A 22,891-nucleotide genomic window follows, 5' to 3' on the forward strand; every position below is an offset into this window, starting at 1 on the left:
GTATGGCCATGGTAGGCTTCTTGCTAACAGTTCTTATAGCTTAAATTAATCCATTTCTATAAATCTATACCTTGCCACGTGGCTCGTGGCTTACCGGCATCTTCACATGCTGTTTCTCATCATGGCGGCTGGCAGTGTCTCTGACTCAGCCTTCCACTTCCCAGAATTCTTCTCCTCCTTGTCCCACCTATACTTCCTCCTGCCTGATTACTGGCCAATCAGTGTTTTATTTACCAACCAATCAGAGCAACACATTTGCCATACAGAACATCCCACAGCAGACTAAAGAACTGAATTCTTTGTCCTCATAAAGCTGGCATTACAGAAAAGTGTTGTGCATTAAATGATGCAGATACTAAAAAGCAATGGAACATTATCCAAAGAGTAGGGTAGGAACCCGGGAGGGGGTTCTGTTTTAAGTAGGGCAGTCAAGGTAAGCCTGGGGATGAGGGAACATTTGACCAAAGACAAGAGGGAGGAGAAAATGAGCCATGGGGTTTTTTCAGATACATATAGGGACAGAGGCTAAGGCAGAAATGATACAGGACCTTCCCTTTTCTGGGAACCTGGTCACAGTCATCCACAAAGGATCTGCTTTTGGACAAGAGAACGAAGAGCACAGAAGAGGAAGGGAGAGGCATATAAACAGAGAAGGGAATAAAACAGAAAAGCACAGTAAGGACTCACTCTAAAATCGGAATTTGCATTTCCTGAGCTTGTGCACATGCCATTGTGAGAAGCAGCTGTCTTCTCCCCAGGGTCATCAATGATGTGTGATATTTAAGTCACCCGGTCTCCTTAAAGGAGAGCCCTGCTGCACTCCTCCAGTTAGCCCTTACACTGAGCTGTGCCTGAGCAGACTGGAGCAGTGACTGAGATGAACACGTTCCCTCTGTTCCTCCTGCTCTCTGTTCACCAGCACTGCGGTAAAAGGAAGCAGGATTTTATTTTTAATTACAACACTTAATTAAAGCAGGGGGGAAGAAAGTGTGGTGAATGGGTTATGAAATAAGCTAAGCAAGGGGAAAGCAGCATAATAAAACAAGAAAAGAAATTAAAGCTACCTTAGCAGTGAAATAATTAAAGAAACACATAGAACGTGCCTGACATATAAGGATGTGTTTAGAAGAATTACTTTAAGTTTCATCACAAACTTCAGAAGCAGGTATAGCCTTCTGCAAGTGCAGAAACAGCCACACCATTACAAAGAAAGAAAGAAATTGTGTGCAAAGAAATTTTTGTGCAGCAGGACAATGTACTTGCAAGCATCCACAGAAGGAAAGCGCAGTGTAAATTCGCACACATCACACGTCTACATAATACCTGCTGAATTCAATTTACACACGTTCTATGAACACATACTCAACTTGAAATGACTGGATGAAAAATAATGGGCTTAATCCCACATGGCAGGAAATTCAGTAGTTCGTATCTTCACGCTGCTATGTAAATCAGGCCTTGGTCTCTTTCCTACTAGATAAGAGGCAAACCCCTGGAGCTCAATAACAACACAAGGTCCAGGATGTTCCCCCCAAAAGCACCAAACAAACAAAACAGCAGGGACCCCGGGCAGCTGCCTACTTCTGGGCCTGCGCCCCACTCGGGCGGTGGGCGGAGCCGAGGAACCGAAAGAGAAAGAGGGCTGTGCTTGGAGGACCTCGGGCGCCGGAATGAAGCCACGGTGGGCGAGCCTCTTGCTGCTATGCTGCTGCTGTCTGGGCAGCGGGGTTGCCAGGACCTGGCCGCGGAGCCACCAGAGGGAGGCGGCCGCCTTGCGGGTACCAAGCTCCCTTCTCTACTTGTCCCCTGCTCTGGGGCTCCTAGGGAGGGACCCACGCTCTAGGAGCACCTTTCCCCAGCAGCGCTGCTGCCTAAAGCCTGATTCCCCAGGACAGGGATCTATGTGATGCTCCCCAAAACAAAAGATGTGTCGGAAGCAAAGCTAATGGGAAGCCGCACCTCGGAATCCCAAAGCTGTTCCATAGCTCCTTTCTCAAAATAAACCTGTCGCTTAGAAAGCCGCCTGCAGGGGGCGCTAGCTCCCTCCTCCAATAACTGGAAGTTCAAACTCCAGGAGCAGGCTCATTGATTCCCCAGGCTGCTGAGCTAGCTGGGTTAATGATTTCCCGGTCCTGGGGACTCTGTACCACCACCTTACTAAAAAGTTCTTTCTGACTTGGCGGAGACTGACGTAGAACAGAAGGAAACATTTCAATGCCTTTAACTCGGGTTGTCTAAAAAGTTTCCATAATAATCCTTCAATTTTACTCCAGCCTTAAAATTCTGAAACGGACCGGTTAGCCGACCATAGCTCTGCCCTCTTCGGCTCTTCCTCATTGGTGTGGAAAATTCCAGTAGCAGAAGGTCAGGCCTTCTTCGGCTCCAGCTACCCTGGCTCCAGCTACCCATCCCTGTGTTTTACTCAAACCAAACTGCACGCTTTTCTCCTATTTGTTACTTTTGAGCTCATTTCTTGTTACCAAATGCAGAAGCACTGTCCATTTCTCACCGAAGTCCTTGGCCTGTGTGTTACCTAGTCCTGTCCTTGATTTCATCTCCTCATGAACCAGACACTGGGGCGAAATAGTCCGTTTCATGGTGTTGACAATGTGTTCATTCGCTACATCGATTACAATTTTTTTAATCGTGGGTCCTGGAGACCAACAATGTAAGTGTATGATTTCTTTCCTTGTTGCTGAAAGAAAGACTTGAAGAAAGAAGGGTCTGTTTGGCTCACACTTCCAGAGGACAGTCCATCAGGATGGGCATGTCGTGGTGGCAAGGGTATGTAGCAGCTGGCCACACTGCATCAACAGCCAGGAAGCAAAGAGGCCTGGATGCTGTGGCCTGACTCACTTTCTCATTTTTATTCTATCCAGGACCCCAGCACAAGACACAGTGCCTCCTAAGTTTAGGATGATCTTCCTTCCTTCAGTTACCCTGATTTAGAAATATTCCCCAGTAATATTTCCAGAGGCTTATTTCCATGGTGATTCCAAATCCCAGTGAATGGACCATCAAGATTAACAATCACAGTCACTGATAAAATATTATAAAATAGAATTTGTGTTTGTAAATTATAATTTTCATGCCTATTCATACTTAATCCATACAGCTGTTGTACCATGAAACAAGTATCCAGAAAATCCTACTCTTTTAAAGAGAAATGTAGCCAAGAGTCTATATGGGAAAGTGGGAGGTTGGAAGTTGAAGAAAACATTCCAAATCTTAGTCTAGTCTAAAAACTTTGTTAAGAATACCAAAAAAAAAATGTTTTCATTGCAGTTTCTGTTAGCAGGAATTTGATTGATAAAGTGGATGCCCAGTCTTCTGAACATTTAGTCTTTAAATTATAGTTGCAAACTGTGAACACTCCTGGACGATGTCAGCTAGAGAGTCAGAAACAGGGGTCTTTGTTTCTTTGGTGACCAAAGGTATTAAGAAGGATTCTTCTGACTGTATGCATTAAAATATATGCTAAGTAAAACGCAGTTTATAAGTCTAAAAAGCCTTTGTTTTACAGAATTATTTCCATTATTGAATTAGTTGATTTGAGACCCTACTGCTTTCTTACAAGGCAACTTGTGTATAGAATATAGGAGCTTCTTTTATTTCATAAAAGAGTAAAAAATTTTAAAGTATGTTATAAGGTAAAATTTAGTAATGAAGCACTGTGCGTTCCACAGAATATCCCTTAAATGAACGCTAATGGCACTCCCACAAGATAAGACTCCTCTGGTTTGTTATGGGATGCCAGTCGACTTGACTGCCTGCATCCATGCATCGTGTGCTGGTTGTGTGGCCTTAGGAAAATTGTATACCCCTTCATGCCTCAGTTAATTAATCTGAGACGAGACGATGCAGTGAGCAAGCACTTCATGAAGAACTAGTAGTTCATCCGAAGAGCTTAGACCAGGACTTCAGCTTAGCCAACGCTCCATCCCCTCAGCTATATCTTTAGTGTGCTTGGTAACTGTGAACATTCTTCTTAGAGACCAGAAAGCCCAACAAATTGGTCCTCAGGATTTGCTTCTTTCTCTAGATGCTAATGAGCACACGAAAGGGAAAAGTATATGTATTTAATTTATTCTTCTTATCAACCACTATCAAGAAAAATTTCCCTGACCATTCTCCTCTTGGAGGTCGATTGAGGACCTTCCCAACACCCCGTGGGTTTCTAGTCTTAGATGTTTTTGAAAAGCACTATCTCTATCAACTATCATAAACCAAACAAGCTTCTGCCACTTTGTTTCCCATAGTTGGAAAGGTTTGGATAACAAGAACGTGAAATGGAATGAGAGGCTTTCTGATTTCTCAGAAAAAAAAAAAATGCTGGTTTCTGAAGAATTTTAAAACTTCACCCTGTTCTCCATTTGAGACCATTTCAGGGCTCTTATCAGCAGAGTTATCTTTTATCACTACCAGGTTCAGCCCTCTTTGCTTATGACTTTCAGTAAACATTGTCTTTCCTCTCTGATACGGGCTTGGAAACATGTCCAACAACCTAACTAGGCCAGTAAAGCTACAAATTAGCATATGGAAGGGACTGCATAGGAATATCACACAAATACACTTTAATTTTGATGTGTGATCCTCATAAGCATGTATGCATGGATGCTGAAACACATATACATATACACATGAATGCTGGCACATATATACAGGTGCATGCATTCTTACGCACATAAAAATGTCTACACATTTATGCATACCTATATACAGAAGCAAGATTAAGCAATTGAAAGATGTAGAAGCTTGGCTGTCAGAAGACACTGAAAGGCTCAAAAGATAGGGTTTTCCAGAGTCAGGATCGTAAGATGCAGTGTTAATTAGAGAGGTTTGAAGATGTGTGGTACCTACTAATATCCCAAGGGCAAGTTTTCTCCTATTTTTATGATAACTGGAAATTTCTCTCAAGTTCTTTAGCCTTAAATTCTCTTCCACTAAGGAATCTGATATCTCACTGTACATCAATCAGTTAAACACAGTTAAAAAATAAAACAGAAAGTAGGTAACAATACTTATTTCCCCATTGTATCTGTTCAAAGGCTCTTCTTACTTATCAGCTCTGATTTTTCTTTTATAAGGTCTGTCTGATTTCCTCTTCATGGCTTCCCTTTTAAATGCAGCTGTGATTCAAATCTAAGAGGTAGACTATGTGTTGCATAAGTGTAAGATCCCAGATTCTACCCCAATGCCAAGATCTCTTTAAAAGGCTTAGATCAGTGGTTCTCAACTTTCCTAATGCTTCCACCCTTTAATGCAGTTCCTCAGGTTGTGGTAAGCCCCAACCATAAAGTCATTGCATTGCTACTTCATAACTGTAATTTTGCTACTGTTAATTAATTACTGCTAATGTAAACATCTGATATGCGACACCTGTGGAAGGGTCATCCGACTTGCAAAGGGGTCGTGGCCAACAGGTTGAGAACCCTTGGCTTAGCTTTTTGATTTCAGCATTGTATGTAGCTCTAAAGGTGGTGACTGTGTACCCACCCACCATCGTATCCTCTATTGCTTTATGTTAGAATTTACTGACTGACCTTTCGCCTGCTGTCGGTCTAAGACAGGCTTTTGATGTGATGAGACAAGACATATGCAGACTCAGAGCTGCTGAGGCTGTAGCAAATTTGCTTCAACAGCCAAAATTGAGGGTCATGAGGAAAGTGACTGGAAAAAACAGACAATTCTAGAAATGAAACAGAATTTTAAACAATGTGAGCCTTGTGTTAGGTAAACTAGGATTGAGTTCTAATAGATATCATCTAAGATAGACTGTCCTGTTGGCATTGTTTTATTTTGAATACAATATCAGATTGTTTGCAATAACTAGTCTTTATTTGAAATGTCATGATAAATATTTGCTGCATTTTAACCCAAGTAAGGTGAAAGCGTGATCTCTGAATGATGTTTTCTATAGTCAAAATGTTCTGCTATTAAGGGTGAAGGTATAACTTGGGGATGTTTAACTAGACACTCATTCTGCCAGTGGTTGAAATATACATAGTCCCAACAGGATCATATTTAATTAGTCCCTATATTCTGGCAGTGTGACCAAATTTGTCAATGAAGAAAATAGGGGAGCAGAGAGGTTGAATATGTCCCTTTAGGTTGCATTTCAAGGGTAAGATGTTTATTTAAGTTTATTTCAAAATCAAATATGTATATGTTTATATTCACAGGGATGTAAGAGAACTATGATTCTCCAGAAGCGGGTGGGGAGGAATTTTCAGTGTTACTAGAATTTAAAGGAGGGAGGTGAAATTAGTGGCAGGGAGGGAGTGACACAGGACATTTTGTTCCTGGCAGGATGTCAGCAGTGATAAGTAGACTGTCCCTGGCATGGCTGTAGAGAGCTATGAAAGGGCAGGAGTAATTGCAGGGGCGATAACAAGACTGACGTGTGGAATTCTGCAACTGGTGTCTGGTTGAGCAGAGTGAAAGGTCACAGCAGCCCGGCGGGAGCTGCTGCTGCTGCTGCTTCTGTGAGATCTACGTCTTAGAGGAGATCTGACAGTTGTCTTCTCTTCATTTACAATTAGGTCTATGAGTATTTAAAATGGATCAATCTTGTATTGTTTTCTCTTATTACAGTTACTATAACTACTTGGCAATCAGGTAGACTTAGCTTTACAAAGCACAAGCATGCTATCGATCCCAGATAACACATATCTTCTTAGGGAAGAACAGCATGTCATTTTGTCTCATTTTACTCCCTTATTCTGTTAAAACGCTTTATTGTGTTGATATGCTTCTTATGCTAATCAGTGTACCATTTTTGTATCTGCTCCACTTGGTCATGATGTTGCCTGTCTGAAGCATTGTGGTGTTCGATTTGCTAATATTTCACTAAGGATTTTATGTTTATATTTAGGAGAGTTACTCATGCACAGTCCTGTTTTCTTGAGATGTTCTTTTCTGGTTTAGAATCACAGTAACATGGTCTTGTTTAAGTTGAGACGTAGTCTCCCTCCTTGTTTTCTATAAAATCATTGTTCTTTCTTTCTTAATTGTATGGAATTCACTACTGAAGCCATGTGGAACTATAGTTTTCCTTCTGGGTCAATTTTCAATTACAATTTTAATGCTGTGAATTGATAAAGATGATTAAAGTTTTCTATTTCCTCCATGTTCAGTAATCTGTTTCTCAAGCAGTTTTTTTATTTCATGCAAATTAGAAAACTTATTAGCACAAAGTTGTCAAAATAATGCCAGAAGCATTGTAGTCGTGGATCATTTTGTTCCTGATATTGGTAATTTATGTCTTATTTTCATCTTTTGCTCTCATCCTAGGCGCATACCTATGAGAGATTGGGGAGAGTGCCAGAATCAATTGTTGGACTGCAATGTAACACTGACCTTGAGTGACATAGGGATAGAGGGGAGGTTATGAGATGAATCTTGCTCTTTTCTGTTCAGATCAAGGGATGTTTGAAGGTTTTTGAAAGTCACCTGGTGACTATTATTTAAGAATTATTTTTCAGGGGGTTCTGGTGTCTCCTATATATAGCTAACCTTAGTACTCAGGCATCAACTGTTTGCCACCATGGTAGCTTCAGCTTCCTGCTGTGGGTTCCTGACAATTCAGGCCCCCAACAGCTCAAGTCCCAAAGATGGAGGCCAGCCATGCATGTTCCCATGGCTGCCACATGCTACAAACACCCTGCATTCTCCATCCATGTCTTATCTTCTCCTGCTTAAGAAAATGATCAGTCCATCTCATGACTGATTCCTGTAAATTCCTCTGTAGTTACCTTCCAGTGGCTTATGTTGTCATTTGTGTCATGCAAAAATTACCTTATAAATTTAGTTCTGTTTTTCCATGTGTGAGTGCGGATCATATTCAGAGCCTTCCTTCACCAACCGTAGGTACCTGAAACTCAAAAGAACTTTTAAAATTCTCTGGTTAGCAGTCCTTCTACTCATGTTTAGTAAGAGAGAACGCATCAAGACTGTGGTGAGTCTCAGCCGTGGTCTTGCTCAAAACCAACTGATGAAAGGTCATAAGAGGAGGCCATATTGAAATTTCACGTAGATCGTTATTAAAGAGCAGATGGTTATTGAGGCGCTATTGTGTTCCAGGCATGTCTTCAGTCCAGGTGACATAGTAATAAGTCACACTGATAAACATGCCCGAGTTTTTGCTTATTGTTTTTCTGAATCATACACATAAACACTCAAGTGCATAAGTCAGCATGGACATATGCTAAAATGGAGAATAGTGGTTCTCTGAATTTCCATGTAACCTGAAAGATTAGCCAGTGTTGGGAAATATAAGCCTCTTCATAGAAAAGGCAAACCTAAGGTTGAATATGATGAAATACAGAATTATAGTAATTTTTTCTTCCATCTAGATAGGAAAACCTGGTCTTCTGGGGAGACCCTCAGGGTTGCAGCCTTCCAAAAGCCTTTTTGTTCCAAATGAAATAAACTGAGATCCGACTTTAAGAGACTTGGACTTCTCCATTCATTTATCAACTTAGTCCTTTTCCAAGCCTCGTTACTTTGCACAGAGGAAAAAAATATGTGGAAGACACATTTCATATTCATAATTGTTTAATTACAATGTGTCACCAGTGTCTAGTGCTTGTCATCACTTTAAAAAATACGTGTGTGACACTCTCAGCATGTGTGGGGAAGAAGAATTACAGATGCATAAGGCATCCTTCCCCCAGCCTGAAAATCAAGTTTGACTTTTGCATCCAAAATATCTCCAAGTTTTTACATTTATGGCCTTGGAAAGCTCAAACAGTAGACATAAAAAGTTTGTTTTCATTATTTCAGGAAAGTCTTAATAGACATCGATACTTGAACTCTTTCTCTCATGAAAACTCCACTGCCTTCTATGGAATAAATCAGTTTTCTTACCTGTTTCCTGAAGAGTTCAAAGGTAAGGTCTGAAAGTACTATTGATTAATTTCCCGATTCTAATTTCTTTGTCTAATTAAGGAATGATTTCATTGAAAATCTTGTAAATTGTGTGATAGTTAATATTTTTTAAATGCCGACTTTGAAGTGTATACCATGTGCTAAGCATTAGGAAAATGAATTAAGGACTATACTCTGCTAACCATTGTTTACGAACTAAATATGATTACATGCACATCCATGCAGCACATCTATTCAGGTGTAAGCAACAATTGTCTCCTCACATTGGTAATTTTCTAGCACCAATTCTGTTCAGAATATTTATGGTTTTGTGGGTAATAATAAAAGAAACGACATCAATTATTCACATTTTTTTTGTCACTGGCCTAACTCTATCAAGCAAGTCATGCTACATCACCTCCAGCCCTACTGTAGTAATTTACACTTACAGCTTTCAGTAAAATGCATTTCATGTTGAGGAAAACCACAGAGGAAAAATTTCAAGTGACAGGTTGGCTGGGTAGCTACTGTTTTTTCTTGACATTGTGTTAAAAAAAAAAAAAAAAAGACTCCAGAGAAGCCCTTCCTGTAATACATTCTCTGTTGTCTCTTCCTCTTTTTCTTCAGCTCTGTATTTAGGCAGCAAACCTGCCTGGTCTCCCAGATACCCAGCAGCAGGGCAGACACCCATCCCCAATGTGTCTTTGCCATTGAGATTTGACTGGAGGGACAAGCATGTTGTGAACCAAGTGAGAAACCAGAAGATGGTAAGCTCCGCATCTATTTGCTCTTCATTGTCTGAACATTAGAAAGCATCTCACGGTCAAGTTCAGTCAAATCAAGAAACCTATGGTGTTTTCTAGGTAAAATGGCACCTCAGTTATCCAACATGGAAGAGAAGGCTCCTTGAAGGGTGAGAGAGAGTTATCCAGTCCTGACTTTTAAACCTGTCTGGGCGTGCTCACTCATCTGTGACCATCGCCCTCAGCACACTACCCCAGAAATACATCCCAGTAACCACACTACACAAACCAGGAATCCTGTGGACTCACAGGGAAAGTAAACACAATTACTGGCTGTGCAAGTGATTCAAAAGTAAAGTGCATGGTAAAGTGAAATGAGACTGCCCACACAGTGTCTGGGGTTTAGCCTTCCCTTCATCCCGTGAGCTCCATCAGAAAACCTGGTCTACCTGCTCACTGCCTATAAGGTCATATACCACCCAGCCTGTATCCAGTCAGTATAGATTCAAGGCTACATACTCTTGTTACAGATCAGCTTTGTCCAAAATTTTATAGTAAAGGGAGAATGGATGTGGGAGAAATAGATTAGATCATGGTGCATAAAAGCTTTGTGAAACATTTTACAAACAAATAGAAAACTTGTAAACAAGGTGATACTTTTTTTTTTTTTTGCTTGTTGAAGAATCAACAGATATGTAAGTACAGCAGTAAATACAGCAATTCAGCATGAAAATGACCCACGGTATGCTTCCAGATATGGATGGGTGCTGAGAGGGAAATTTGCGGAGTATTGTGAAGTCATGGGTGGAGAGTTATCTCAAGGCAGAAAGAAATGGTAGCACTACATGGGATGAGTGTGACTTGTAATGCATAGCAGCTCACCTAGTTTGTAGAATTTTGAAGAGCATGTGCTTCCTTTTTCTTCTCACATCTCCTACTGCTGTGTATCCCATGAGCACCAATGATGTAGGCAAAAAGAGAAAGTCAAATCTCCAGCCACAGGATTGCACTTACAGGGTCCCTGCACTAGAAACAGCAGCGGGTCCTTCCCCCTCCCTGCGGAGAGGAAGTGAGGTGCTTTGCACATCCCCACGTGTTTGTGTCTGTCTAGTTAGGATGCTTGTTCCTAGTTCTCAGATTCAATGTTTATGGTTGTTCATTAGAATTTACTGCCAAGTCATTTAGTTTGTCATTGGATTCACAGCGGTAAGTAGTGGGTGTTGCAGGAATCCAGTCCTTCCCAGCAGGAATTTACATACTCAGCGGTGGTGGGTTTTCCTAGGAGCTGTCTCAGTGGCTTGGCTTATGCTAGCTCTAGGTGTGGTATCCGCAGTCATGCTCACATTTGGAGATCAGTCCATCTTTAGTTGGTGACTATTTTCCTGTGCCATGGGCACTGAGGTTAGAGGACTAAACAAGACCACTTAAAACCAGGGTGTTGCTTAGAGAGTCACCCCACAAGGATACTCACGACTTCACTGTGCTAGTTCTGCAGTACATGGTCTTATGACTAAGCCAGGTTTTAATTCCTCTTTCTTTCTTTCTTTCTTTCTTTCTTTCTTTCTTTCTTTCTTTCTTTCTTTCTTTCTTTCTTTCTTTCTTTCTTTCTGCCTTTCCTATGGATTGTGCACACTTTTATGTGGCTCCTATTCCATTCCTTGGATTTCCTCCTTTCCTTAGAAGCAGCCCATTTACTCTTTTCTGGGAAACAGTGATTCATAAGCTGAAGTCACTGTCTAACCGTAATCAAACCAGTGCCTCCAAGTGTCTTCTTGGCCTCTCCTAATTCATTAGCCTGGTTAACTTACTTGGGAATAGTGACATTACTGATTTAATTTTAATAAATAATTAGCAGTCAATGCTCAAAGAGAATTTTAGTTTCATTTTTGAATGAATGCTTATTGTATAGGTTTCTGCTTTCTGGAAACTTTGCTCATTTTTTTTCTTTATATTACTGTATCTAGAGACACTGATAAGTTTAATGTAGACACTGTGTGTTAGTATATACTACCCCTGTCTTTTGGGCAGTGTGGAGGATGCTGGGCCTTCAGCGTGGTAGGTGCAATAGAGTCGGCTTGTGCAATCCAAGGAAAACCTCTGGACTACCTCAGCGTGCAGCAGGTCATCGACTGCTCCTTTAATAATTATGGCTGCAATGGTGGCTCTCCTCTCGGTGCCTTGAGCTGGCTAAACAAGGTAACCATCTCAGCTTTCTGAATCTCTGATTTCCTTTTATGTTCTGTGTACACGGAGTCCAATCACTCTCCTAAATTAAACAAGGTTCAGTGATCAGAAACCTAAGTAGACAAAGCTTGAATGACTTAATCCGGGGAAAAGTATACTGTGGGGAATCAAACCAGGGCCAGCTTTGATTAAGCCAGAGCTCCAAGGGGTTACATCACAGACCCTGAAGATATTAGAAGTAATGGCTTCCAGACAAATTAGCCATCAATATATCAAGGAGTAAAGACATCTTAAATATGTTTTTAGAAAGATAATGATTTCTTCATTTTTCTTAGTTGATAATTCTCATGTGGAAACCTATCCCATAACGTCTCAGAAGGATTAGATCACACAGTGACTGGTTTCAGACATACTGAATGACAGTGTTAGGAGAGACACCACAGGTCAGCTGGATTTATAACTTTTTACAGATGAAGAAATGGTCACTGAAAGTTGGAATTATGTCACCAGACGAAACTGGATACTAAGCCCCTGCCCTCCCACTTCAGGGCTCTGTCACACTCTTGTGTTGATGTTTTCTCCCTGATACTCTTATACATCCAGCATTAGTGGAATGAAAATAAGAAAATAAGGGGCCATTGTAAAAGTCATCATGTTAGTGTTGTCCAAACCCAAATGCCCTCCCATCACATATCCACTTTACAGGCAACCACTGCACATACCAGTCACGGCTCTAGACTAGTTATAGATAACAATGATTGTGCCTCTGCTCTTTGAATAAGCCCAGCACATTTGCCTGTACAGACAACTGTAAGACACGCAGCACATCAAGAGATGCTGTAGCAAGAACATTTGGCCACCGTCCGGCCTCAGAGCTTTGCTGGTTCAGTAATAGGAGCCTTGGGAGGAAAGTGTGTTGCCCTAGCATGCCCTCAAGAGAAGGATGACAGGACTTTGTTAACATATCTATGGTGGTGCTAGAATGAAAAGGCATAAGAAAAAAGTCAAAAGAAAAAGTTAAGGATTCATGTTTTCTAGGATGTTTGGTACAAGCACCTGGTGATTTCAGTTAGAACCTTAAGATCAAATTATGCCTACAGGCTGCTTGGGTGCAGCCTGACCTCTTTGACTTCACTGAAGTAAGCTCTGCTTAACCTTTAAAACAACTGGTAGTGAACACTTTATGACTGTTCTCTCTAGACACAGATGAAGTTGGTGGAAGATTCAGAATACCCGTTCAAGGCAGAAAATGGCCTGTGTCGCTACTTTCCCAGATCACAGTCTGGAGTTTCAATCAAAAATTTTTCTACATATGACTTCAGGTAAATGACTTGTTTTTTATGTTTTTATTTTGTGCACAATCTGTACTGGTTTCAGAATTAATGACTTGATTGAAGGCACCCTTACCCTTGCACACTCTTGGCTCAGAACTAACTTCTTACTAAAGAGTTCAACTGATGCTCACAATGGGGTGTCACTGAAGTCTCTTAAGGAGAATCGGCATATTCTTTTATGTATCACCACACTAAAAATAAGAAGTTTAAATGAATAACTTTCAATTCAGTTTAAAGCTATAACATATGTCTACCAACACTCAAAAAATTCAGATGGTATGATACAGGAGCTTGTTTCAGCCTTAATATTTGAGTCTGTCCAAATTCATATTGCATAGTTCACAGATTACATAATAAGAAGCCTTTTTGAACACTATATTCTGTGCAGTTCTCAAGTGGGCAGCTATTGGGAAAACTCAAGCCTATCATAATAATACTTGGAGCTAAAACTATAGCATTGAAAATAAGTTATGTAACATGCATGGAGCATGAATGTGATGGGGATGCAGGGCAAGTAAAGGCCGATAAAGGGGAAAGAGTGGTGGTGGGCATTGAAAAATGGGGCAACTTTGGTGAGTTAAAGTATAAACAATCATTAAAATCACATTTAAAGAAAAAGATCTGGCCAGAGAATTATTTAGGTCATTTAGTAACAGGTATAGAATAGGAATGTTGTAGACAGAAGAAACAACCAACTCCTGGCTCCATTGATAAATGCATTTTGGGTTATTGTGCCATTATTAAACATCTCATGGAATGAAAGAACTCCATTCAGACCCAGGTATACAATGTCCTGTGATTTACTGATGCTTGATGCAGATGGCATCTACCCATGGGAAATAGGCAATGGGGTGAAATTAGATCCTTGAACAAAGCATAACCCTTTAAATCTTGGTATAAGTGTCCAGAGCACTAGAGATTGTCAACCCAGCTCCCATTTTCAGGAAGGGCCCTGGGGAATGACCAGAAGAACCAGAACCTTACTTCCATAACTGGCTACACAGGGTTCTGACCACAAGGACATTGGGCACTGTCTCCTTTGGGAGTAAAGGCAATACACCCCCTGAAATAAGGAAACATGTCTTTATAAGTTGCCAGTTCCTGGAGAGTATACTTGAAAAGCCATTCACAAAAGGACCCAGACGTCATCCACAGGTAATTAAATCGAATCAAGGGGATAACTATTTCCTGGGTATCAAGTTAAAAATATGGAAGAGACAGAGAATAATATCACTCTGAATGATTTGGTGGGCAAGTAGGATGGAGAAAGAGATTACTCTAGTGCTAACAGTGCCTACAGTCCAACAACTTCTGCATTGTTTAAACACTCCACAGCAATCTCAAACTGGCAGAATCAAGCCTCAGAAAGAGCATGAATTGATTTATCCAATCATTCAGATAACTACTGGACAGTGTTTATTGTTGGGGATTGAAAATAAGTAGCCTAGACAAACTCCTGTCCTTGTGGATTGTTCTTAAATGATTGAGGCAGACAAATAAAACTAATAGAAACATGTGGTAGGTTTGGTATATGAATTATAAAACAGTGGGAAGAGGAAGCCTCTGGGGGCAGTGGTTCTCAACCTGAGAGTCATGACCCTTTGGGGTCAAATGACCCTTTCCCAGGGGTCACATATCATATATTCTGCATATCAGATATTTATATTATGATTCACAACAGTAATAATTTCCAAGCACTATCAGGAGGGAGAGACTGAATGAGATATGAGACTCTAATTTTAACTTGCACTGGATTGAAAGTTTGCAAGATGACATCCAGTGGTTGGAGAAGAGCATGCAAATAATTGTGTCTAAAAATACCGACCATAAAAAATTTTATGATTAGTGGTCACCACAACCTGAGGAGCTGTATTAAAGGGTTGTAGCATTAAGAAGGTTGAGAACCACTTCTCTAGGGGAAAGGAGAGTATGTATTCCTAAAAAGGGCTGCCAGAAGGAGCCTCACCCAGGAGTGACTTTTGAGATAATGTGCTCATGAAGATAGCATCATAAATACTGCTCCAAACAGAGGATATGGGTGTAGAAGTCCTGAGACAGAGGCCTGTTTAGCATACTTTTATAACAAGGAGGAGACAATGCAGTCCAGTGGAGAAAAGATCAAGGCCAGCATATGAGGACCCCCCCCCCCCTCCCAGGGGACTAGAAGATTGTGGAGGTGAAAGTCAGCACCCATTCTTCTCATGAAGGCCTGGCACTACACATTTCTTTATAAGAGAGTCTAGGCTTTTTAAACTGAACAACTTGAATTGACAAAATGAAGCAAGAAAGTCTAAGGCAAGAAAGGAGCTACAAGGAAATATCAGAGCAGCTGAGAGATGTAGACAGTGACCACAAGAGACCCTGGCAGTGGGAGATAAAGGGAAATGTTTTTGTCTTTAGCCAGAATCTTATCTATGACTTGAGGCCAATGAGTGAGGAACTGCGGGTCAGAGGTGAGATACACACTACTGAGCCTCATCAAAACTGATACCCATCACCTTATAAGACCCTTTAGCTGAGGGTGCCACTGAGGTGGAGGGGGCCATGCTGCCATGATTCCTTGGTTTATTGTAGAGATGGAGTCTCATTCTGGGAAGTAGTGGTGTGTACTACAGTGCTGAGTGCTGGAGATGGAAGGTCTTCCTTGGGATCTGCCTCAGCTATTAGGGGCCAGATCTCTGGCATGTCTGTATCACTCCTTGCATCAGATGTGTGTCTATGACTCGAGGTCTCCGGGTACAGACTGTAAGGGAGGGAAGATCATGCCTATTTAACTCTGAGCCCATTCATCTCCCTCTCCAGTTCTGAGATCATCAGATCTAGTACTCAGAGTTCTCAAAACATGTCGTTTGGGGCCCGGTGATCTACCCAAACCTCCATGAGACATGGCACAGAAACTCAAAAGGATCGGGAAAGGGGGAAAGGTTCAAACACAAACACCACCTAGGCTTAAAGCAAAACACCATCATGCTAGGCGTTTCCCACAGACTTTTGCTTCTCAGAGCCAGGCCTTGTATGACTCAGACTGGCATGTGAGAATACTATGGAGATAACAAAAGTAAGGAAGTGACTGTGATCCAGACCAAGGACATGACATTGTCACATCAAGCTCTCAGGAAGAGGAGATGATATCAACAGAATCACCAGATGTCAGAGAGAGTGTTTGCCTTAAACAATAAACCTTGATGACAACAAAATTTAGGAGAATTCTTTGAAGAATATAGATTTTTATACGTTGTTGATTTGTGGAATAACATGTAAACGCGTGGAATCTAGGTCTGAAAACTTACCGGTTCTCAGCATCATAGCTCATATGGGACTGACTGGGGCAGGGGGTGGGGCGCAGATGCTGATGCTGTTGGCCACAGAGTTTAACGTGGGGAAAGCTAAAGAGCAGATGATGGCAGTGTCGCTTGATCAGGTATCTGAGATCAAGTGGAGAAGATCTCTGCTGGCCATGACCATGGGCTAGCCTGTGTCTAATTTGCTAGCACCTTCTCTCTCTTGTCCTTATCGTGCTCAGGCACAGAGTGTAACTAAATTATTTCAATGACTCTGTAATTGGTATTGTAGAATGGTTATATCCTGAGGCTTCTCTGCCTACATCTTTAGCATCTCTCCTGGTGTTCTTGAAACTAGATCGTTGATGAGAAGGACTTACTATGCATCTTTTGTTGTCCTAAGGAGATGGAGACAATTGTATTAGGGCAAATGTAGAGAATATATTTGAACATTCAGAGAATTTCAAGATGAAAGAGGTGTATTGCATACTACAGTTTAGGGTGAGCTGAACTAGTTCTTGGATTACTTAGAAGGCAGAGGAAGATTATAAGTTTTGAGTAAACTGTATGAGATTTATTATAGATTTAGTATCTGTGATATATTATGTGACTCATGCTAGACATGCTACAGAACATAAAGCCTACTAAATTCTATAATTTTATGGTTGTATAGAGTATGGTAAATGGTATAATACAATATAAATCTGGGATTTGAGCCCAGAATTAAAGAAACCCAAAGCCTGTCTTTGGCCATGGTGCCTTTAAAAAAATTTATACTCACCCCCCCCCCATTATCTAATAATTGCTGTGCACCAATTATTAGAGCATAAATTCGAAAGGTACAAGTCAAATCTCAGGTTAATATTTTGGATGACCCCTTGGTAAAATGAGGGCACAGTTTCTATTGCAGTTCATTCCACGGTTAGTATTTCAGAGTGACTTCCATCTGTGAACTGAGTGTCTCCTTGCTGGAAACTGGCTGTAGCAGGTGCAGTAAGGAAGCATTTACTCTGAAAGCCACTAATCCTTCATGGCTTTCTGTAGCAATAAACTACCACATGCTATCTTTACAGCCTGAACTCTCAGTACCATGGTTTCGGTATCCTGCACCCACAAGCTGGCCTTCGAAAAATGTAAATAGTGGTTTGATCACACACATTTAGGATAGATGGGGGCCAAATGTTATGCAACATTAGATTTTGATGTAAACATCAGGAAATGTAAAAGCAACAACCGTTTGCTTTGCAATCTTGGTAGCCTTGCACCTAGTACTCTGGCATCTTGATATTTCTTCTTATTTTTTGGACATCTCTTTAGTGTTTTTCTGAGTGAGCCTTCTTTGTAATTCCTGTATTTAACTTTCACTGACACACAAAAAAAGTGGACATAGTTGTTTGCCAGATACTCATCTCTTGGAGGTGACAACATATTTACAAATATCAGAACTTGACACTTTATTTAATAAAAGGGACCCCGCACTCTATCAGGATGCTTTGCTTACCAGATACAAAACTCTTTCCGTATCTTCTTGTAAGCCAGAGTCAGTCTCATGACTGAGTTCTGCCCAATGAGATCTGTGCACAGAGAAGTGTTACTTCCTGGAAATCTCGACAGAGACACAGAGCTCCTCCTTTCTGTTTTGTGCTGATTGGAACATGTGTTCAATGGCTGGAGGTCCACAAACCTTGGGCCATGAGAAGACCGTAAAAGTAGAAACCTTGCTTAGCAAACAATACAGGAAGAGACTGAAATCCCAACATCCTTAAGTCCCATAGAGCCCTGGACTGTCAACCTCTCTTGTCCTTTAATATCTGCGCTTACTTCTTTGTGATTGCTATCACACATACCCCAATTTAAAACAGATTTAGGCCGGGCGGTGGTGGCGCATGCCTTTAATCCCAGCACTTGGGAGGCAGAGCCAGGTGGATCTCTGTGAGTTTGAGGCCAGCCTGGATTACCAAGTGAGTTCCAGGAAAGGCGCAAAGCTACACAGAGAAACCCTGTCTTGAAAAACCAAAAAAAAAAAAAAAAAAAAAGAAAAAAAGATTTAAAAGACTGTGTTTTACTTTGACCTTAAAAGTTAAATTCTTAGCCAGGCGGTGGTGGCACACGCCTTTAATCCCAGCACTTGGGAGGCAGAGCCAGGTGGATATCTGTGAGTTTGAGGCCAGCCTGGTCTACAGAGCAAGATCCAGGACAGGCACCAAAACTACACAGAGAAACCCTGTCTCGAAAAACCAAAAAAAAAAAAAAAAAAGTTAAATTCTTTACCTGTGCATATCTTCCTTCCATAGTGACCAAGAAGATGAAATGACAAAAGCACTTCTGAACTTCGGCCCTTTGGTGGTGATAGTTGATGCAGTGAGCTGGCAGGATTACCTGGGGGGCATAATCCAGCATCACTGCTCCAGTGGGGAGGCAAACCATGCGGTTCTCATCACAGGATTTGATAAAACAGGTAAGGATGAGTGCACAAAATCCCTCCCCAGAGGGACCTCTGAACTAGGGCTACCTGAAGGATGCCGAGATGCTCTGCTGTGCCTTAGAAGCTACTTTCCTGTGGTCTTCATAAAATTGTCTTGGTACATCCATCAGGTTATCCATCAGGTTTTGATGATAATCATCCCTCCGTCCCTCCCCTCCTCCCCTTTCTCTCCTTTCTCTCCCTCTCTCTCTCTCTCTCTCTCTCTCTCTCTCTCTCTCTCTCTCTCTCTCTCTCTCTCTCTCTCTCTCTCTCTCTCTGTGTATGTGTGTGTTTTGCTGACCATTCAATCCTGTGGCTTACATATATAAGACCAGCACTTTGGCACTGAGCCACACCTCAATCTGTGAATGGTAATTTTAAATTCACATGAAGTGAATGCTTCATCTGAAATATTTAGGGTAACTGTTAGCAGGAGAGAAGTACCTGATAGTTTATCATATGTGTGTAATACTGCATCTTCTAATTCCCTGGGAATGAGTTTGTCTTGTCTTACCTAACTCGGTATTAAAGAAAATGAACTTAGATTCTACTGTGTAGAATGAGACAATAAGCACAATTCAAGTTTACTAAGCTATCTAGACAAAAAAGCTTAAAGACAGTAAATGTAAATGATTGTTTCACATTAATAATATTTTCATTGCAGCAAATAGATTTATAGCATACTCAATTTTAAATACAGAAATATATGTGCTCCTCCTAATCAATTTAGGTTTATCAGGGTGTGTCTTAGCATCTTACCTTTGTAGGAAATACTCCGTATTGGATGGTGCGAAATTCATGGGGCAACTCCTGGGGAATAGAAGGCTATGCCCACGTGAAAATGGGAGGTAACGTTTGTGGTAAGTCAATTTGTGTTGAAACTTCTTGGTTAAGTCTGAAGGCCTTTTTTAATATATCGTCATGACAAACCTGAATGCTTCCAATGGGCTCAGTGCCATTTTGTGGTATTATTATTTTTTTTTTGCTTACACTGTTAATAAAAAAATGAAAATTTTCATACTGCACCATCAAACACATACTCATTTTAAAATAAAAAGTTATGTATATATGTTAAAAGATAAAATAAAACAATAATTTAACAAAGGCAACCACTGGAAAAAACAGATTATACACTCCATTTAAGAGACCGAACTTTCTCCAGAACCCAGTTTCTTCTTCAGATTCATTTTTTATGATGCATGGATTCCCCTATTGCTCGAGACTGTCAAGAGGAGCTGAGGATGTGGGCTGTCAGTAGAGCACTTGCAGAACTGGCTCAAGGGCCCTGGGTTTGATCCCTAACATCGCAAAGGCGAGGGAAACATGAAAGCAAAAAACAGTTAGGAGTCCGTTTTGCTTTGAGTCTGGGTATGAAAATCGGAGTGAGCCTCACACTTGTTTTTACTTAATATGCAGTCTGTCACCTGAAAAATGCTCACAAAATGCCTATGGAAACTGCAAAGCTTAACCAAATACACAGATGCCTTTATTTTGTATAACCAGCCAAACAAAAGCAAATGGAAAGATCTGGTTCAGTGTTCTTAGCTGATGCTGAAACCTGTATTCAGAATTGTAGTGTGAGATTTGGTCTGCAAAATCATCATGTTTTCTAAATCTAGTTAGAATTAAGCTAAATTGCATATAGAAACACTCATTTCTCATTATCATGAGTTCTGACATTGTGGCACACAAATCTTCCCAACTTGCAGACACTTTAGACTGTGAGAAAGATCAAGAGTTACAGCAAAATTTGAGAGTAGGTGTTTTGCTTCAGTCTAATGACTGCTGCTCACTTACTCCACAGCATCGAGTCCATGAAAATCAATAACCTGTGCTATTAGACAGTGAAATCGTTTCCATATTAGAGAGAGCCACTGTCACAGAGCACAGCTGCTCAGTAGTTCATGGGACTTTTGTGTTACTGGGACTCACAGATGGGAGGCTGCTAAGCATGCCCCTCTGCTACTGACTCTCACAGTCTCTCAGCGTGGCAGTGAGGTGTGGCTAGTTTGTGCTGAAAATGAACTGTGTTCAAAGCTCTGACCATGAATCTGCGGCCTGGGGATTCCAATGGACACAATGCAGATGCTGTTTCATAATTGCCTTGATTATGGCTCTGCATTTCACGATGGCCTTTTCCGGCCTCCCAGACCTTCTCTCCCCTTTATGTGCTTTCACAGTTTGAGTCTCCAGAGCCTTCCAGGTTACTGACTGTCCTGGGATTCAAGTCCTTCCTGACCGTATTTGCTGAACATTTGCATACCCAGTGTTGTCCACATGATTCTAGTGAACAATGGCAAAAAACAGAGACTGCTCCAAGGAAATTTCAAGATGGGTCATCATTGAAATGAAATCTAGTTTTCAAATGGGCTGTAAGTTCTAGATTCTGATGTAATAGGAAAGCCTAACACACTTAGGACTCATTAAAATGCAGTAAACTTCAAATATAAGAGTTTAAGTTTTTAAACATTTTAAAGTAAGTTCTATAAGTCATTTTTCCCCTTAGGAAACACAGGTCAATGTGGTACAGATCTTATAGACACTCATTTATTCAGCTAGCAAGTAGTTTGGGGTTTGGTTTTTGGGGGACAAAAATCTTAAGTATCTCTTCTCTTCTAGTGTTTGCCTTTAAGCTTGCCTTGCTTTTACTGACAGCTAAGTATAACTATTAAATTATTTTGTTAATGAATACTAACTCATTCTAAACATAAGTGAAAATTAAATTTTTTGAAGCAAATGGTATAGAGAAAATTGATTGCTATTAATACCTTTTTTTTCCCTCTTTTACATTTTGCCTTAGGTATAGCAGACTCTGTCTCCGTTGTCTTTGTGTGATCATGCCATGTTTTGGAGTCATCATGAGACCACTATGAAAATGATGCTTTTCATAATATGGTCTAATATAATACTTAATTCTAAGCATTATTCACTGTCAAGTTTCAACAACTGCCTACAAGAGGTTCTAAGAGCAAGCTAGCATTTTTTTAAACAATGGTAGATCATCCCATTCTTGCAGAGAGATGGACAACCAAAGTTCACAGAAACTCCCCAACCCCTGGCACATGGGCCTGCAAGGAAATCTGGAACAGTGTGGAACTCTGAGAGCTTGGTGGGATCAGAGGTCACATCAAGCCCTCCATCTGGAAGCAGTTGATATTTTTGCTTGCTTTTTGTCTTTCTAGCTGTTTATTTTAATGGAGTACTTTGGTCAAGTTGGATCAAAGAAGTGATCAGAATTTGTTTTCTCTTGTGACTTATAATCACCAGCTGTAGATAACCTCATCTACTAGAACTGTCAACCTAACTCAGTGTGTATCTCACAATCACAGCAGCCTTCTGAGGGGGAGTGCCATATGTATGGATTTGGAATATCAATTGCTTTACCTCAACAAATGGACCTTATCCTAGACAGTAGAACAACTATGCACAAAGAAGAAATGAGAAAGTCTCTTTTTCAGAGAGTCAACTTAATTGAATTTAAGTGAAGCACATGGCAAGCATGTGATAGGAAGTATCCTACGCTACTTCCTATGAGTTGGAATTTCTAGAAAGCTTCACTGTCAAGGATCCAATACATTTAGCTTCTTGCCTTTTTCTCTCTGTAGCAGAGAACAAACTATTCCACATTTTTCTATCTCTCCTGTCCTTTACTGTATAATTCCCATGTGTTCCTGGTGGTTCACCTTCCAGCCCAAAAGAACTCAGTCCCATTGTTGTCATTTCATTTCTATTCCCTAATCTCTTACTTAAAAAACTCTCTGATAGCTGGTAGTCCAACTCACTTTGCTCTTTGTTCATGTCCCTCATTAGAATACCGGAATCAAGAACAAAACTCCTTATTTTTTTTCCTGTTCCAGTGAGAAACAATCTCAAAAGAATGTACATAAACTGGAGTGTGGAAAAATAGCAGAAGACGATTCTTAACATTTTAAATAAAGTAGTCTAATTATTCAAGGAGTCCAGAAAGGAACCAAGTTCAGCAACAGTTTGTGTTTCTGACTTTCAGTATGTTACCAG

The 22,891-nt window shown here is 40.7% G+C and overlaps 1 protein-coding gene across 1 annotated transcript; it reads left to right on the top strand.

Annotated features, from left to right (window-relative positions):
* Nucleotides 1-1,599: 1,599 nt before the first annotated feature.
* On the top strand, nt 1,600-22,891 carry Ctso (cathepsin O). The gene is made up of 8 exons (XM_052731531.1): nt 1,600-1,778; nt 8,785-8,890; nt 9,496-9,635; nt 11,640-11,807; nt 12,996-13,117; nt 18,705-18,868; nt 19,642-19,734; nt 21,675-22,891. The coding sequence occupies exons 1-8, from the start codon at nt 1,671-1,673 to the stop codon at nt 21,707-21,709; spliced, it is 936 nt and encodes a 311-aa protein (XP_052587491.1). The 5' UTR covers nt 1,600-1,670; the 3' UTR covers nt 21,710-22,891.

The sequence above is a fragment of the Peromyscus californicus genome, unplaced genomic scaffold (assembly GCF_007827085.1).
Source record: "Peromyscus californicus insignis strain IS unplaced genomic scaffold, ASM782708v3 Scaffold_9__1_contigs__length_137607984, whole genome shotgun sequence".
NCBI classification, from domain to species: Eukaryota; Metazoa; Chordata; class Mammalia; order Rodentia; family Cricetidae; genus Peromyscus; species Peromyscus californicus.

Bases quoted from the DNA above. Each gene is read 5' to 3' on its own strand.
- Ctso (XM_052731531.1), top strand. From the start codon at position 1,671: ATGAAGCCACGGTGGGCGAGCCTCTTGCTGCTATGCTGCTGCTGTCTG. The intron at 18,869-19,641 runs GTAAGGATGAGT...TTACCTTTGTAG, and splicing joins CACAGGATTTGATAAAACAG to GAAATACTCCGTATTGGATG. The intron at 19,735-21,674 runs GTAAGTCAATTT...ATTTTGCCTTAG, and splicing joins AATGGGAGGTAACGTTTGTG to GTATAGCAGACTCTGTCTCC.